At 38.3% G+C, this 17,502-nt stretch overlaps 1 protein-coding gene across 7 annotated transcripts in view; it reads right to left on the reverse strand.

Annotated features, from left to right (window-relative positions):
* Window positions 1-1,952: 1,952 nt before the first annotated feature.
* nrip1a (nuclear receptor interacting protein 1a) overlaps window positions 1,953-17,502 on the reverse strand; it is a 41,275-nt gene continuing 25,725 nt past the window's right edge. For 5 of the 7 annotated variants that reach the window (XM_006627853.3, XM_015341361.2, XM_015341364.2 and 2 more), the window contains one exon: window positions 1,953-9,970. In XM_006627853.3, the coding sequence (XP_006627916.1) occupies window positions 6,152-9,535 (3,384 nt within the window). In that variant the 5' untranslated portion in view covers window positions 9,536-9,970 and the 3' untranslated portion in view covers window positions 1,953-6,151. Of the gene's footprint in view, window positions 9,971-12,645; window positions 12,800-13,530; window positions 13,655-17,502 lie in introns of all 7 variants that reach the window. The other 2 variants (XM_015341360.2, XM_015341363.2) reach the window with 2 other exon arrangements.

Here is a 17,502-nt window from a genome sequence, read left to right on the forward strand (position 1 = left end):
AAGCTGATTAAAATGTACTTGGTTATACTGTAAGTTTAAACAAACTATGTTGACAAAAACATTGCAAAAAATAAGTTTTTAAGCATTTCATTGCACATGCATATGACAATAAACTCTACTCTACTCTATAGTAATACAGATACAACATCAAAGTTTCCTTAAACTTGGAACTCAGAGGCTAAGAGACATTGCAATTGAGACAAGTAAGGATATTGATTTTCTGCAGAGAAGAGCTGTATAAGAATTTTTTGGACTATTTGTATCTTTCTTAACTAGCCAATATGGCTTTAGATATGCAGATCTCTGAAACTATCCCTGTGCACATGGCCCTTGTTGCTACTAGAAACTGTTTAGAGTTTGCATGAAGTGGACATACAGTTTTCTGGAATAACTTGGTATCAAAAGCTTAGCAATGCTGACGCAGACCTGGACACCCCCTCCCTAAATGTGCCCCCAGCCTATTTTTACTTATAAATCCTGACCTTGGAATAAAACCTCGACTGTGACACAGACAGATGCACGAGCACAAGCACACACAGAACAAACCATGACCTACTTCTGGGGCTTCAGCTGCTAAAATGTCAAAGACATCATACTCACAGTTACTTATCCTGTGCAGATCTGCTCTAATCAGCTCCTCTTCACAGAGACCAACAAGCACACAACAGTGAAGCTGTTCTCATCACACGAGGATCGACTCAACACTTCTTGTTTTCAAGAAGAATAATTGAATAAGACACACCTTTGTGAAACATGAGCATTGTGAGTTACTGTCTGCACAACATACAGAACTATCGTATATATTTGGCACAGAGCAAATGAGGTGTGTGTGAAAATAATTTTGGCACACATTCCATTAGCCTCATCCTGATTTAAATGACTTAAAGAGGCCTTTAGTTATCATGTTCACAAACATGTGTATGGCAGAAATCAATAAAGAATATTCCTGAACCCTGCATTATTTAGGTTGTACAACTCAAAACTCCATGTTTCGAAGATCCTATGAGATTTTTTGCTCTGCCTTGTCCATGCATTGCTGTTGTTTTGTGTGATGTGGCCAAAATTAACAGGACACACACACGTTCTTGTGTAAGTTGAACAGGTTGTGAGTTGTGTGTACATCTTTTGATATCTTCCTGTAGGATTTGTCATTCTAGGACAGGGTGCTGTTGCTGTTTTTTTCTTCATACTTCTTTCAATAAGAAGACTAGAGCCCACAAACCCCTACATTCCTCATCACTTTGAACAGAAGTTCATCACAGTTTGAAAGTGTAGTTTTCTGAATCAATCATTCGCTGCTTTATTACTATCGGACTAAGACAGAAGCCCCAAGGAGTGCTTGACATTTTATTGACACATTCTGCTGTGTGTGATTTGGGTCGATTATGGAGCCTGGTGACCTGCTTCAGTGCTGACCCAGCCAATGAACAGAACTGCCTTTTTAAACTTTGCATGTGCTCATGTGTTTGTGTTTAGTCAAAGAAACCAGCAGGAATTAAGGTCACAACTTCAGGCTTAATTTGAAATGTAGGCCAGCTGAATTTCAGTATTTAGTCTGGGTTAAATTTTATAGTCTTCTGTAGAATATTCTTAAAACAAGGGCATGAGACATCTGTTCATAAATGAAGGTGTAACCATGTGAATTTTAAGAATTGTTCCTAAAGTTAGTTTGTAATCAACTTATTACATGAAATAAACCTAAAATGTAAATGTAACCTTAATGATTGATCATGGAGCTGATCTGAGACTGGTAATTTTTTAATTCCAGAAATTCATTAGAAGAAATAAGGAAAGTTTCCTATCACAAAAAAAGTAGTCACTCTTTTCCTTCTATCTGCATAGCATACAGTAATTTACTGCCACATGAAAAGAACAGAGGCAGCTTGATTGTGTCAGTCCACATCCAAAATAAATTTTAACAAAGGCAATAACACACATATTTATTCAAACTGTGCATTTTAGTACTTTATTTAAAATCTGTGCAAGAAGTTAACACCCCCCAAAAAAGGAAAAAAGACAACATTTTCAGCTCATCACGTGGAATGAAGGTTCAACATCATGACACAAATGTCTTTTTTAATCTTAACATTGATATTGTACAGTGAGTTATCCTGCTCCCTGCTCCTCTGGCAAAGCACACACTGTAACTGGTAAACCACTCCTGTTTGATGCCAGTAAAAAACAAAGCAATAAATGGAAATATTTAACGCACATTAGTTTTCAAAGTTTAAATATTTGTTAACGTGTATAATTTTACATACTGTCTTTGATCACATTTAAAGTCATGAGCACTCCTTGATAAAAGACCTAGATTAAGACTTCAGTTTCCCCACAGCCAGGAGTGATGCACAGGTTTTCCCCCATGCGTCTGCATGCAACAGGCAGCGGTGTACAGCATCTGACAGAACATAACATGTTGCAGAACAAAGATAATCATAAGCATACAACAGAGACACATGCAAAAGAAACAGTTCACCTTCTGTCATATTATATACAATATTACACAATTTACATCACCTCAGGGAGTTGAAAACTAGTACATTATCTTTCTCTTAAACAATACAAAATAGTTATCTTTCATAATGAAAGTACTATTTACACAAATATAATTGATTTTACAAAATCACTCTTCATACCTAGTAGAACGTAAAGAGACTGCATATGAATGACCGACATTCAAAGAAAACAAAAAAAGTCATACTTAAGACTTGAAAAGTTTGTCATTAACAAAGTGTTACCATTTCAGATTATCTTTCTGCACTATTCAGGGTTAAAAATAATAAATTCAATAAATAATCCCATCTCAAGAATGATCAGGAATACTCAGCTGTTCTGCCTCTATGACTGGGATTGTCAGAAAGATATGCTTGAGTCTTTGTGTCATTCATCACTTCCATGCGATGCTAATGTGGGTCTGAGGTTTATATTGTGACACCTCTGAAAGGTTTTATTATCCATTACACCATTGTTAACAGTGGCAGACATGCTCTCTAAAACACCAAGGGCAGAGTCAATGGGTTTTATTAAAGTATCACATAGGTTACACCATATTAGATGTAAATGGGGCATTTTTCTCACAGACAAAATGAGAACATAAGAACTAAAAATATTTAAGATTTCCAGGATTGGTTTGGTTATTACATTATCTTACGATAACTACAGTTAAACAATATATGGGTAATCAACAATTTCACTTGGGAAATGGGAAACTTTCAGATAATGAAAGGGAAATGTCTCTTAGGCGTTAACCAAGGAAGAAATCAACACTGCTCTAGGAGACCTTATTCTGTGTTACATAGTAACGCCAAGGAAGAGACTTCAGACAGGACTAATACCCATTGAGTGGAAAAGACCTCTTGTGGCAAGCATGCAGAAGGTGGCAAAACCAATTCATGTAAATTCCAGAAAGGTCATATTTCAATGAAATGTAAAGCTATGGAAACAATGTTAAGTCTTTCTTACTTAGCTATAGAATGATCTGATCAAGCATCAACAGAAATGGATATAAAATGGCATGTGATATGATTTATTTAAATTTTAAAAAGGCTTTTGATAAAGTCTCTCATACAAGGTTAATTCCCAAATTGCAAGTGTCAGGTATTCAAGGTAATGCTTGTATTTCGATTAAGAATTGGTTAATGGACACCAAACAGAAGGTGCAAATAAGCTCTGAATGCTTCTTAGGGTGATATAAAGAGTGGAATACCACAAGTTTGAGTGTAAGGACCAGTGGTGCTATTTGTTGAAATATGTATAGTAAACTAGGTAAACAGGAGAATTACCAAACACTGGAGAAAACACTATGGAAATGCAAGAGGTTCAATTCAGAACTATAAATACAAGTTGGGAAACACTGAGCTTGAAGAACCTATGGATTAAAAAGACTTGCATGTTCATATCCACATTTTGTAGCCTTCATCTACTAAATAATGTGGGAAGCAATAAAGAAAGCAAAAAGTATAGTGGGATATAAGGTCAAAGGTGTCAAATTTAAATCAAGAGATGTTTAAATAATAAAATGCACTAGTAAGATCTCACTGAATACTGTGTATAAGTTTGGTTGCCAAATTACAAAAAAATATATTGCTGCTCTGGAATCATTTCTAAGATGAGTGTTCAGATACACTTTCAGGCTTAACGGAGTGTCCTTCCCCAAGCCTAAAAGAATAGAGAAGAATACGATGGGATCTGACTCAAGTATCTAAAAGGCTCAAAACAAATTGTGAAACTCAGCCCAATGGACTTCTTCATAATCAACAATGAAACACGAACCAGAGGACACAGTTGGAAACTAAAAGGGAAGTTCATTTAAAATGAGAACATGAGGCACTTTTTACACAAAGGGTGGCAGGGGTTTGGAACAAGCTACCCAGCCAGGTTGTCAAAGCTGATACCCTGTCTTCATTGAGGGATGGATGGATGAGAATCTCGGATCAATCAGCTACTAGCAATCTAATGAGCTAGTTGGGCCGAAAAGCCTCCCCTCATTTGTGAGCTGTTTTAACTTGCTCAAGTTTTCTACTTTCATTTTAGAAATTAAACATACAGCCACATCATAAGCCACAGTGGCTTTCTAAATTCAGTTTTTTACCTGGCACAGTTATCACACTAGGGGGTCAGTAGAAACACCACACACATTCTCAGAATAAACGGAATAAATGCCTAAAATAAAAATAATAAAAATATTGAACATTCTAACATTCACATGCTAAGTCTAAATAACACCCGTCAATACAGATGGGTTAATTCCAAACAAAAAATAAAATCCCTAAGTGATACATTTCCAAGGTGTCTTCCTCTTTTCCTAGCTCAAGACACTCTGCCTGGCTATATGGTTCCACCCATCACTCGCTCAGAAAAGAAGGCTCCATGATGGATGTTCGCTCACCCATGAGGGCCCTGATTTGTAACAGTACCAGAGAAAAGCATCTAGGCACAATCAGGCCAGCTGTGGGCTTCTTGGTGAAAGATACTTCAGCAATATTGTTATTTCAGTGATTACAAATTCCCACTCCCTTTCCTGCATTCTAACAATTTTAACTTTTATAGTAAAACATCCAGATGCATACATGAAATTCTAATAAGAGCATTTGAATCAACGTGTCTCTTGCAGCGTGCACTATACAATGTCTACAGTGGGGCTTTAGTCTGATAAACCACAACACATATCGATCAACCTCAGGCAAATGTAAGATGTAAAAATTATTCATACTCTTGCATGGCAGCAGCTTTAGACAAGGTCTATCTCATTGTTTATAAGACATTGTCAGCAACATACTTGATTGTAAGATTGATTTTCAAAAATTAGTCTCCTTAAACTGTTTTTAATGCAGATCCAAATCTGACTCATAAGATAAAGAGCAATTTTCAGGTCATCACTTTCTCTTTCGACAATATCTACTGATGTTCTGTATTAAAGATGCTTTAGAAAATAAAATATCGAAAATCACTAACAAATCAATCTCCTGAAGCAACACAGGGAAGTGATGGGAATTCTTGAGGGAAGCTCTTCTGCAAGCTGAAAGTGTCTTTACAGGACACCGTACAAACACGGACATTTGCAGGCAGCGATTAACAATATTAAGCATGGTTCAGTATGATCCTGGTCGTATTATTGTTATGGGAAGAACAAATAATGAGAACTTCTCATTAAAACCCGTTAAAAAATATATGCAACAGAATATTATCCCTACATTAAATATGAATGAATCCAGACTAAAGATAAATGGCACGACAGTGTCTAGGAACTTAAAAATAAATTTCCACGCCACTGAATTCTAACATGAATCGTCCTACAAACTTGGCCAAATTTAATAGAAAGTTATATTTCTTTCTATTTCCACTTGAGTAATAGGCATTCTAACATTTGACAGAAGTGTTAGAACAATTTCCTTCATCATGTTAGTTAGCCTGGACAAGTATGAAAATCTACCTTAAAGGTACATGTAAAAAACTTTTCAGTTTTTTCACTAATTTTCAGTGCTTCATTAGTTTAACATCTTTAACATCTCTGTTGTCTTTTGCACTGTATTTTTCCTCAAAAAGTGATTAAATAATCAAGGCAAACCAGTGTGATACAAAACAACAGACAAAAGAAAAAGAGCATTACATGTCAAAATGAAGGACTATTTTCCTTTCTTCTTACCAACAACTAGCACTTTTCTACTGTCCTATTAAAACTCTCAGTTTCATTTCCTTGCTTCTCATTGCTGAGCTGGTGATGATGCTTCAGGCGCAGCCGGTGGCTGTAAGCATCCAGTTCAGACATAGGCTCCTCTTTAACCTTAACCTGCATTTCACACTCTGGAGCCTCTGCCTTTCTCAACTTGCCAATGTGGGAGTTGCCCTTCTGCAGCATGTAGTACAAAATTGGGTTAGACTTAGTCAGCCTTGGGGAATCGATGCTTGGGTCCTGCTTCTCCTCCCCACTGATAACCCACTGAATAGGGCCTTCCAGCTCTCTTTTCACAGGGATGAGGTTCAGTTTTGGAGAATCCTGTCGAGCTGCATGGTAACCCCAGGGAGAACCTGGTGGCTTGCTCCTTTCAGAAGCAGCACTCAGCGGTTTAAAGTCCAGAGAAACTGGACCCTGGGGACTAGAATTATGCTGCAAAACGGCAAAGTCATGATTGTAGCCAGACTTGCTTGGGATGTTCCCATTGATCTTGCAGTTAGCCTGAATAATGGAAGGGCTGGTGGCACTTCTTGGCAGAGATATATCTTTTAGACAGTTGTCAGACAGGAGAAGCTGCTTCAGCACATTGAAGCCTTTCCCATCTTTTGGCAGAGACTCACTCACAGGGCATCCAACTTGTAGCAGACTATCTGCTTCCAGGCGATTCACTTCATTGTGGACATTTCGTCCATCAGAAGTCCTAGACCCAGAAGGCTCACTGCTTCCATCCCTCTGAACAGCACTGACTGCTCTTATACAAGGCTCAGTGTTCAAGGTCTCATCCATTCCCATGCAGAGTTTCCTCTTTTTAGGGATAGCTGGCCCCTGATTTAATGACAGCCCTTCTTTACCACTGATAGTGCAAACATCCTGGTTTTTCACTTGATAGGTGCTGGGTGGGTGTTTCAAAAGCTGGCTGAGAAGGCCATCTTTCGGAATAGCTTCTGCAGATAAAACCTCTGATTTAATGTCTTTCTGGTTAGATGAGTGAGGGTTGTTTCCCCCATTCAATCTCTCCTCTACCTGACTTCTTTTTTCTTCACCATTGGTATTAGATAGATGGACCTCATCTCGTGGCTCAGTCTTTATTTTAATGTCCAACGTTGGCTCGTATGAGTTTCCACTGCCTGGGGATGGGTCAGAATGCTTATCTAAACTGTCTCCTTTGTCCACTGGTCTCTTCCTCTTGCCACTTGCCTTTTCTTTGCTGGTGGTGGCTCCCAAAAGGAGCTGCAAGACTGTGCGCCTCTCGAGTAGGTTCTCAATCTCAGAAACAGAAGGTGAAGGATCCATCACGTAAGGAAGCTTCATACTATTCACCAGTGGCTCCTCTAAAACTGTAGTTTTGTTCTTTGTGAGTGGGGCATTCAGTCTCTCAAGCAAAGCCACTGGCTTGTCTGTTCTGGGTTCATATGTCTGCCTTATTCCAGGAGACACAGAAGTCTCTACAGGTGGTGATGGAATGGACTTCTGTAACCCACATTGAGCTAAGTTTTGTAGTAACTTACTAGCACTAAAGGAGGATTCTTCCACGTTTTCATTGGAGTGGGATTTAGCCTTACACAGATCCAAAGGGATGGCTTGCACCTGAGGAGACAGGCTCAAACTGTAGGGAGATGCACTGCCATTTGTGTCTTGTTCTTGTGAAAATACAGGCAAGGACTGCAGTTTTCTGAAACACAGTGCATCTGGAGAGTTTCTTGTCCTTGTTTCTTCAAACCTACTGCTTGGCGTTACTCTGCCAGTAGGCAGACAATTAGGTTTAGAGGTGGTGCAACTCTGTAAATCTGGGTTATCTGAATTTTTATTTACCTTTTCATTATTTTTGTGACCCAAGAGTAGTTGCAGAAGTGTGACCTTATGATGAGGTTTTATAACTGAGCTATTTTCACTTTCTCTGGCCTCTGTGACTTTATGACTAGAAGTCTCAGGGTTCCAGTTACTTATTAGGGTCTCTGTTAATTTATCTAAAGACGAAGAAGAACCTAACCCTGAGCCACTGGCCCTGCCCTTCACGGACAGGTCTATTGGAGAACAGCTTGAGTGTGAGCTCTCAGCATCACTGTTGTCTTTTGTGAGGCTGTTCTCAAGGTTGGAATATTCACTTTCCGACCGCAGCGGAGAACTGTGGTTTGGAAAAACACTGTAATCTTCCTCCATGAGGCTGTTGCCATTGGTATATTTCTGTGTATTGTGGTTATTTAAAAGGTGCAAAAGCAAGCTGCTGCAGTTTGGAGAGGGCCTTGAGCTGTGTCTGTCAAAGGAGTGTTTGTCCCTAAAAGAATGCAGAGACCGTTGGGAACTGTTTACTCTGCTCTGCCCCTGAATGGGTGATGGACTAGGTTTACTGGAATCTACCGTTTGTGGCAGTGTTCCATTTTGTCCATTTAATGGGTTGACTATATCCGCGGACACCTGATGCTGTCCCATGCTAGACTGCTTTATATCCTGTGTTTGTTGTGTGGCCATTGCTGCGAGTCTCTCACTGGCCGACCGGCCAGATAGTTGTGCTTTTAAGGCCTGCTCCCGGGAATACTGCTGTAGATGCGCTTCACTGGAAAGCAGCAAGGCCAGCTGACTACAGGCAACACTGGGTTTTGGGGAAGACGTAGGGCTTGACCGGTTCTTCACGATGCTGGCCACGGCTTTCAAACGTGCTGCACAGGATATGGAGTCCCTAGCAGCAGGCTGAACGCTGCTCTGTGACGCTTCAGGTGAATCAGAAAACCTCTCTTGGCTGTTTCTCCGTTGGTAAGGCACACTATTGTGGTTTTGCATTTTGTTCTTTTTCAGCAGGCCCTTCAAGCGACTGGATGCACTTCCATAACATCTCAGGGCTTCATCTTCCACCTGAGTGCTCTTATCACTCTGAAGGTTATCTTGCTGCTTTAGGTTTTGCATTATCTGCTGTGACAGTGCCACACTTTGTAGTCTGGAGCTGAATGACTGGAGCAGGGATGCCAGCAGAGTGCTCTCTGCTTTGCATTTGGGAGAACTGTCCAGAGCTCCTGTTAGCAGATCCCTGTTCTGCCCATTTAAATTCACCACAGAAGCAGGCAGTTGCTGGGTCTCAGGCCCATTCCAAGCTTCAGAGGAACGCAGCAGTCTGGCCTTTTTAAGGTGCTGTGTAGCCCTTCCAAGAGGAACACTCCTATCCTCCTGATTGGAACTGTGGTTCGGCAGCTGGTGGCTTCCAACTGTCTTGTTATTCTGATTCCTCTCACTGTGCCCAGCATCAGATCGTCTTGTTGCTGCGGCACTTTGTCTGCCTGACACCTGATGCATTAGTAAACCTTCCAGATAAGTTAAAACAGCAGAATCCTGGTGCATCTCAGAGCCAGGCTCTTCCCCATGAGTCATGTTCAATAGTAGGATTCCCTTGTATGGTATGTCACCAGTACTTAAAAAACTCCTCAGAATTATATTGAAATTAACAACTAAAAAAAAACCCAACAAAGATATGTTTTGCCTTTGATATCATAAAAGTCACAAAATCAATTTTAGTCAAAAACACAAAAATTAAGAATGTCTAATACAGCAGACTCAAGTGTCTTTAGCAGCCTATCCAGCTGACATCCTTCTGTAGCAGTGAAACTTTCATAATCCTCCATCCACAATGGTGTCCCATTAATATATTCCAGCGGCTAGAGAGCAGTCAGCAGGGTTTCACAAAAGCCCTTGTGATGCATGAATTTACTGTGGATGAGTCTGAAATCTGATTGGAGAATCAGGAAGGTCTATGAGTTGACAGATACCTTCCAGCACTCCTGCCCTCAGGCTGAAGGAGAGACACACCTAGACAAGAGAAAAGAACAGACTATGAAAAGCACTGATTTTTAAAACAGAACATTCCAGTGATTAAACACAATTTCAGAGTATTCTATTCTGCTGTTGAATGTAAACTTATACATTTTTGGCTGCTGTAGAAATTCTCAAATCCAGGTTTTCGATACTTTAAGTTTCACAACAAATCTTTTGTAAAAAATGCCCTTTTGTTTTCCCACAAAAGTAAAGAAAAGATTATGAAAGTTTTATTTTAAAAAGATCTGGTTAAAAAATGTATTTATGAAATGACAGGAGGTGGTTGAATAGCACCGAATGTATTAATAGTGATAATGTTTAATTACATTAATCTGGAAAATCTGTCAAGAATTCAGACAATTTTGATCCCTAACTTTCCATCTGTTAAAAGAACAAATACTAGACTTGGTCTACTTGTGCAGGAAACAACAAAACATAAGCCTTTATTGTTTTCAGGTTTAGTGGTGAACTGTGACCTACTTTGTGAAAGTGAACTAATTGCCATAATAATAACAACAGATGATACACATAATATATGCCTAACTTCCTGAGAGCCAGTTGACACAAAATCTTTATCAATAAAAATAGAAAAAATGGAGCTATAAAAAGAAGTTGGAAACTTTGAAAAGTAAAAAAGAAATAACCTTGCAAACATGTTATTCAAATATAGTATGTTTACAGACATACTATATGTATGTTAACAAAACAATGTTATTTCTGTCTTTAATGTGCATCACCTTATGCCTTTTTCTGCACAGCTGAGACCACCCTAGTGGCTTCGATGTATATGGAGGTTAATGGCTCTCTAACTTGTGTTTCGCAGTCAAGAGATCACTCTCTTGGATGAGCGACACTCGTGCACCAACACGAGTTCTCACACAACAGCTTCTCCTGCTTCCCAGCTGTCACTTGCACAACAGATCAGCACCATAGCTATGCACCGGGTGTGCCTCCGATACTTGGGCCACATTAGGGAGAAAATGAACGTAATGTAATATGTACAAGGAACAAAGCCAAATGAAAATAAACAATCAAAAGGAGATGTTTTTAAAAAGCTGACAATTTAAACAAAAACACTTTTGAGTGTACAGCAGACATAATTCAAGAACATCCTTAATATGTTTGCCACAAATATTTACACCTGTGTAATATATATATGTATTGCTTTTTCCATAATTTATTTTTCCCCCATAATCTAAGTATGTTTTCTCTGGGCACCCAATTATGTTATCAATTTTTAGGATTGATAAAGCCAAATATTGTGGTATTTTTATCAGGTTGTACATTATAGACTGTCAACAGCACAACAAAAAATCCAAATCAGCTATAAAGAAATGTTTAAGAAATTCCAAAGTAGCTGAGATGACTAATTGCACATATAAACAGACCATAGCTCACTAATGTATTAATACAATCTTGCGAGATAAATCTCGTAAATGCATTGTCTACACAGTGTTAATACCAGGATCATGAACTCTAGCGCCTGGAAGGACTGTAGAAAGAGGAAATGACTTATCTATTTTCATTTAGTTACTCAAAAAGGTTAGTACAATTAAATGAACACTACATAATAAAGAAAAAAGAGGATATTCTGCTTCACTGCACTATACAAAACTACAAGTAAATATAAATCATTCTTTTCAACACTTTTGAAAGACTGCAAGTGCTGCACTGACTTCTCTACACCCCAAAGCTACTGAAGTAGAAGCACATGCTTTGCAATATATTTGTAAGCACTTTCTAAACAACCAACAGATGAAACAATGTAAGGTCAGCCATCCCAGCCCAGCTGTGATTACGCAGTGTGCTCTGGCTATAGCTGGTGTCAATGCCCACAGACAGAAGACACTATCTGCACTTCAAAATGACACCATCTCTTCCTACAGCTGTAGCGTTGATAGCATAATGATTCACAGTAGTGTTCAAAAGTTTGGAAATGTTAAACACAGTGTGGATTGTTTTTCATTCATTCTCGCAGCTTTCCTTAGAAAAAAAAGATATACTGGGATGCCATCACACTTAAGACATTATTGTCTATACGTATGTTAAATAAATAGGATATTACTCTGAAAAAGAAAACAGGCCTTAAAGCAGAAGCCAATGACTATAAAAGACTGAACTCAAGTTTTATAGAAAATGCTTTCATTAAAGAAAATAAGATTGATTACAAAATTACACTCTTTATGAAATTCTGTAAGATGTATGAAATTCTTATGAAAGTATGACCATTCATAACCAAACATATAAATGGAAAATCTTAAAGTAATAACAGGTGTAGAACATCACTGTTAATTTCCAAAAGTGTTACCATTCAGAGGATCCAAAAACAATTGATGATATTCTTGTTTGTACAGCACAAAGTCTCCCTGATCAGATCAGGCTAATCGCTGCTCCCCTCTTGCAGACCCACTGTTTACAGCACACAGCATGCAAATTCAGACTTGCCCTGTCTACCCAAGAGCCAGTATGTCGTTTACTCTGATGGCACAGTAGTGACTCAGCTCCAAGGAAACCATACTGACAGGCATTATCTCTGTCTGATGGCAGGCTGAGATGATCTGCAGCAGTCTTAGTCCTGAGTCCAGACAAGTGGCCTCGTCACATGGCTCTTACACTAATTGGCACCTTGGCTGGCACCTGCTCTGAGAGACTGTGGAGTGTGAACAAACCTCTTGCTCCCATCGGGGCAGGGCTGTGTCTGGACCAGGCACCGCAGCACTTCAATACAGCACGCCACAGTGAGACTCCAACCCAGATCCTGGCAGAACTGCCAGGAGCGATTCCCTGCATGTCCTTCTTGAGGAGGGGAGAAAACCCCCATGTCTGGGCGAATTCCACAAAGGTTAATTAAATCTGAACTGCCTAAATCCTATTTCACACTGATTAGCTCTCCAATAAAGTCTATTTCCCATCCCTTTCCCCTTTCAAGCAAATCCCTTGTCCGGTGTGTTGTGTGCTGAGCTCTGAACACTATTCAATCTTCAATCATACTTTAAAAATTTCTGTACAATTTCATCTGCAATGAAAGGAACAAAAACATCCAGCTTGAAAAAACAAAAAACTGCCAGGTGCTATTTCTCCTTTTGAAAATTAAAAAATTCAAATTGGTACAGCTTAGCTTACAAAGACATAAAAATGCTGTTTCTATGGTGAAACACATGTTTCGCACCTTAAGACAAATTAGGCCTGGGAGTCCTCAGTTCTTACGCCCACTATCAGCAGGATGGGCATTTATTCTAACTCTTACAGAGCTAATTGTCCTAAGGCAGCACATACTCAGGGAGGTGACTCTCCTTGTTCTATATTATAGGACAGCCAGTTAAACGCTCCTTGCACCTTTACATGTTTGAAAGCAAGGATTTCTGAACAGAACAAAAGTCTGTTCATAAAGGGTTAACAGCTGTTATTACAAGGAGAGGTATTTTCCTCAGGTCTACCAAGTGTTGGTATCATTCAGACAGGGTTTTTATAAATCATTCCTAAAAATAATAGCTCTGTAGAAGATCTCTATACAGTATCTTGCAACATTATCATTTAAAAACCCCCTTACATACCTGACAGAATCTTGGAAGACTGGTGACAGATTCTTCTTGCAGGGGACAGCAAGACCTGTTATCTCACCATGTATTTCAATACAGTGAGAACATGAGGGGATGCCGAGTTGTGTTGGAATTCCGTCTTTAAAAGACCAGAGAAATCTGATGATAGTTTCATCATGGATGTGTTACACTCACAATTATGAATTGTGCTTTCTACAGCTCTTTACAATCTTCAGTAATTACTGGGTAATTTCCCTTATTACATACACTTTTAAAGACCAGTTTTCTGGGAATACTGGTATAAAGATTGAAAAAAAAAATGTGTCTTCAATTACAGGTGTTAAAATGCAATAGCAAAATCTGTGCATAACAATATCCCTCTAATATAAAAAATGTAGTCAAGCTTATGCACACTGTTGTTTTTAAGGAAATCAATTTCTAAATAATAGATGTCCATTTGAATTTTTGGAATGCAAAGCACTAAATAAGTAACATGAGTGTTATGAAGACATATAGAACCAATTGAAAAAAAACTGAAAGTACTAGAATTATAATTCAAAGACAGCATTTAATAATGCACCACATCCCTGAAGACAAATCCCATTAAGTCAGAGCCAAACCGTACAAGCCATGGCGTGTGAAGAGAGGAAGATGTGTATATTAAGCGATATTGCAGAAGAGAGATTTAAAATGACCTTATGCATCTGTCTTAATCCATCGTTTTAAATGGGCCCAGAAAGGACCCCTCTGGACAAAAAAGGTAATGCATCTCTTTACTGTACTTCAGGTAATTATCCATTATCTTCTGACAATGTCAGGCAATAACATCCGACAGCATTTTAAATTATTTTACTAGCCACTGGCAAAAAAAGCCATGTGGACGCAAAAGTTACATCATCTGTGAAAAGTCGTTCTTTTGCTCCTTTTCAGACATTCAGTAGTATGAAGGTCACCAAAGTCTTAACATTTGTGGGGAACGTTGTGGACCTGATAGTAACTGCATGGGTTTGATAATGTTGATATCCAAAACCATTTTGCTTACGTGAGAGGTATGAGATTAATTTTCCCCAAAACACTGGACAATAAATTATTTCCATTGTTCAAGAACTGTAACCCATTCAAGTTATTAAAAATGCACAGTGTAAATATAAAGGATCTATAGATAAAGTCAAGGTCACAGACAGGGTAATCTTTAAACTTGGTATAACAGCTGGTGTCTATGCAAGTGCTGAGCTTTGATAAGTGACAAACCTTCCCCTGCTGTATGTATCGCTGCTTATATAAAACTACTCTTAGTACAATAAGTCATGGTTAAGGTTGAATATACAGGAGAAGGACAACAATTACTAATTATTTTCCACATACTAATTAAAATAATTACAGAGAACTGTCCTTTTACCATTAGTGATCCATGCATCATCCACCTGGGATAAAGAAGACTGAACCATACGGAATCTCTCATCTATATACCAAGAACTCTCTTTGCTCATTCACTTACAATATCAAACTGGGTAAAACACTTATAGTTTCTTCTTAAAAGAAGAGGTAAAAAGAAGACGGACATGATTTGCGTAAAAAGTAAATAACAAAAACATACTTAACGGAAAATCTTTGAAACTTTCCACCAATGAACAGACCAGTTATAAGAAAGAGACTGTAAAAATACAGTCCTCTGTCACCTTGAACAAAAATCAATTTACAGCTGTTATTATAACAAACACCCATGCAAAACATCATCAAAATGCAGCTACAAATTCTTAAGATAGAGTGCACAGTGTCTCAGTCAATCAGGGCCAAGCACAATAAAAACTAGGTCACAGTGACCTATTTCCAAAGACACATGACGAAAACACACACATACACAAGGCAAGCAGAGCCGAATCTACACTCATTAGCCCCACCAATTAGAGCTTAGAACCCAAGCAAAGAGTAGATCAGCATGACCCAGATACTCGTAACCTAAAGAAATGCTGGAATGGAATGTCCACACAACTGGAAGGATTTAGCTTTTCTAATGTAGAGCTATGCTAACATAGTCTCTTTTATATCAGTCATTTAGTCTTGATATGGGTGGAGCTAAACAGTCAACATAATGTAATGAGGAGAAATGGTGTACTTGATTCTTGATGCCATAAGAATTTCTACATTGGAGGAAGATTTCTTATTAAAAAATGGTAGGTGTCTGATGATCCTGAGATACAAAATATCCTTTACAAAACATGCCATCTTACTAGGTGTGAACCTGGTCAAAATAATACACTGTAGCTTGCAAAGTATGACACACAGAGCTGGTGTGAACTTCAGGGTCCACCATGTGGGCACACCTGGGGTCCTTTGCACAACCACACTTTCTCAGGGTGGAGCTGTTCTTGCTGAGTAATACAGGTGAATGTTTACCTCCCTCGTCAGAAACAGACTGCCATGGCAAGACTGGATCAAAACATTTCCCTTACATCCCCCACACGAACTACAACAGAGGAAAGAATCTTACTTAGAATGTAATTAAGGATTGAATTAGGTTTTATTTAGACTCAGGTGGTGATAATAACTCAACAGGAGCCAACTCAACAGAGACCAGTAGTTTTAAAACTTGGGATCTCTGATCATTGTTAAAAACATACACACTCATTTGAAGACGAGCATGGGACAGTTTTCAAAGATTTAATGATTTTCTAAAACAAAAAAATAAAAAAATGCAAATTTAAGATGAGACAAGGTAGGAAATAAAGACTAAAAATCTACCATTTTTTATAGTTTAATCAGTTGTGTTGTTTTATTTGCACAGCTGTAAAAAGCTTTGGAGGTCATTCATTGGCTATGCAGATGGAAAACAACAAAGAACATCAGCCTTATGATGTCCTGTGTCAACTGTGTTATATTGCAAGACTGATCAGGGAATTATGGAACTGAATCAGAACAAACTAAAATTCACAAAGCCACTACTCTTTTTGGCCTCCCACAGCAGCCAGAAGGTCAAGATGATTACATGATGTTTTGCAAGTATTACCCAGACTAATCAACCAGAATGTGACATTTCACTGTAAAGGATAAAACAAAAGAGAGAAAAAGTAACATCAGTTCAATTTAAAATCAAGTACCTTTGCTGCTCCCTGTATGTAGAAATCAGGAAAGAGAAAATTAGCTAAACATATCTACACGATTGGCATTGCAGATGAAACTGGAAGTGTAAAGAGCCTTCTATTAGATGAGTGTTAATAAGCATTTAACTTCATCTTGGCTTTTGAAAATCACTTGAGTAATATGAATATGTTTCAAATGTGATTCTCAACAAGGGCTGCCAGTGTGAACTGAAACCATGACATTCTGCAAACCAGAGAATCAAAATGTGTCTCTGTGTCAGAGTTTAGTCTTTTTCTGCTGAAGCCATCACCCAGGTAGGAATTACAAAGAAAGTAAAAAGGGAAAAGACCATTATAATGAGTCAGTGTTATTGATTGTCTAAATGACTGTTTAAAAATCAGATTTGAATTGAAGGAGAATCGACAAATATTGTAAGTGATCTTGGCCTTAAAGATAAACATATAATATATGGAAAGGCTTCTTAGCTGGACAGATATTTAATTCTCTCTGTAGTGCTAGTAATCCTCCAAATTTCAGCTATGACAGCATCAGCAGAAAAATGTATAAGGTTATGTGAAGAAAAACTGAGAAATATATGAGAACAAATGTAATATACCCAAAGGCTAACAATGTTTTTAACTTCTGAACTACAATCAGGTAACATTTTTCTTGAAGTCAATAAATTGAGGGCATGAGTCAGAGACTTTCATGTAAATCAACAAGACCTACCAGACACTGAAATCTACTTGTTTAGGTGGAAAACATTAGATAAGAAAATTCAACAATAAGCAAGTTATTTAATCTGATTATCAATAGCACCTATTCACATACAGTAACACAAATCCATCCAATGCCCTGATAATAATGTTAAAGGAAAACAAAAGAACATAGAACACATGGAGAGAT

This window comes from Lepisosteus oculatus, chromosome 5 (genome assembly GCF_040954835.1).
Source record: "Lepisosteus oculatus isolate fLepOcu1 chromosome 5, fLepOcu1.hap2, whole genome shotgun sequence".
In the NCBI taxonomy this organism is placed as follows: domain Eukaryota; kingdom Metazoa; phylum Chordata; class Actinopteri; order Semionotiformes; family Lepisosteidae; genus Lepisosteus; species Lepisosteus oculatus.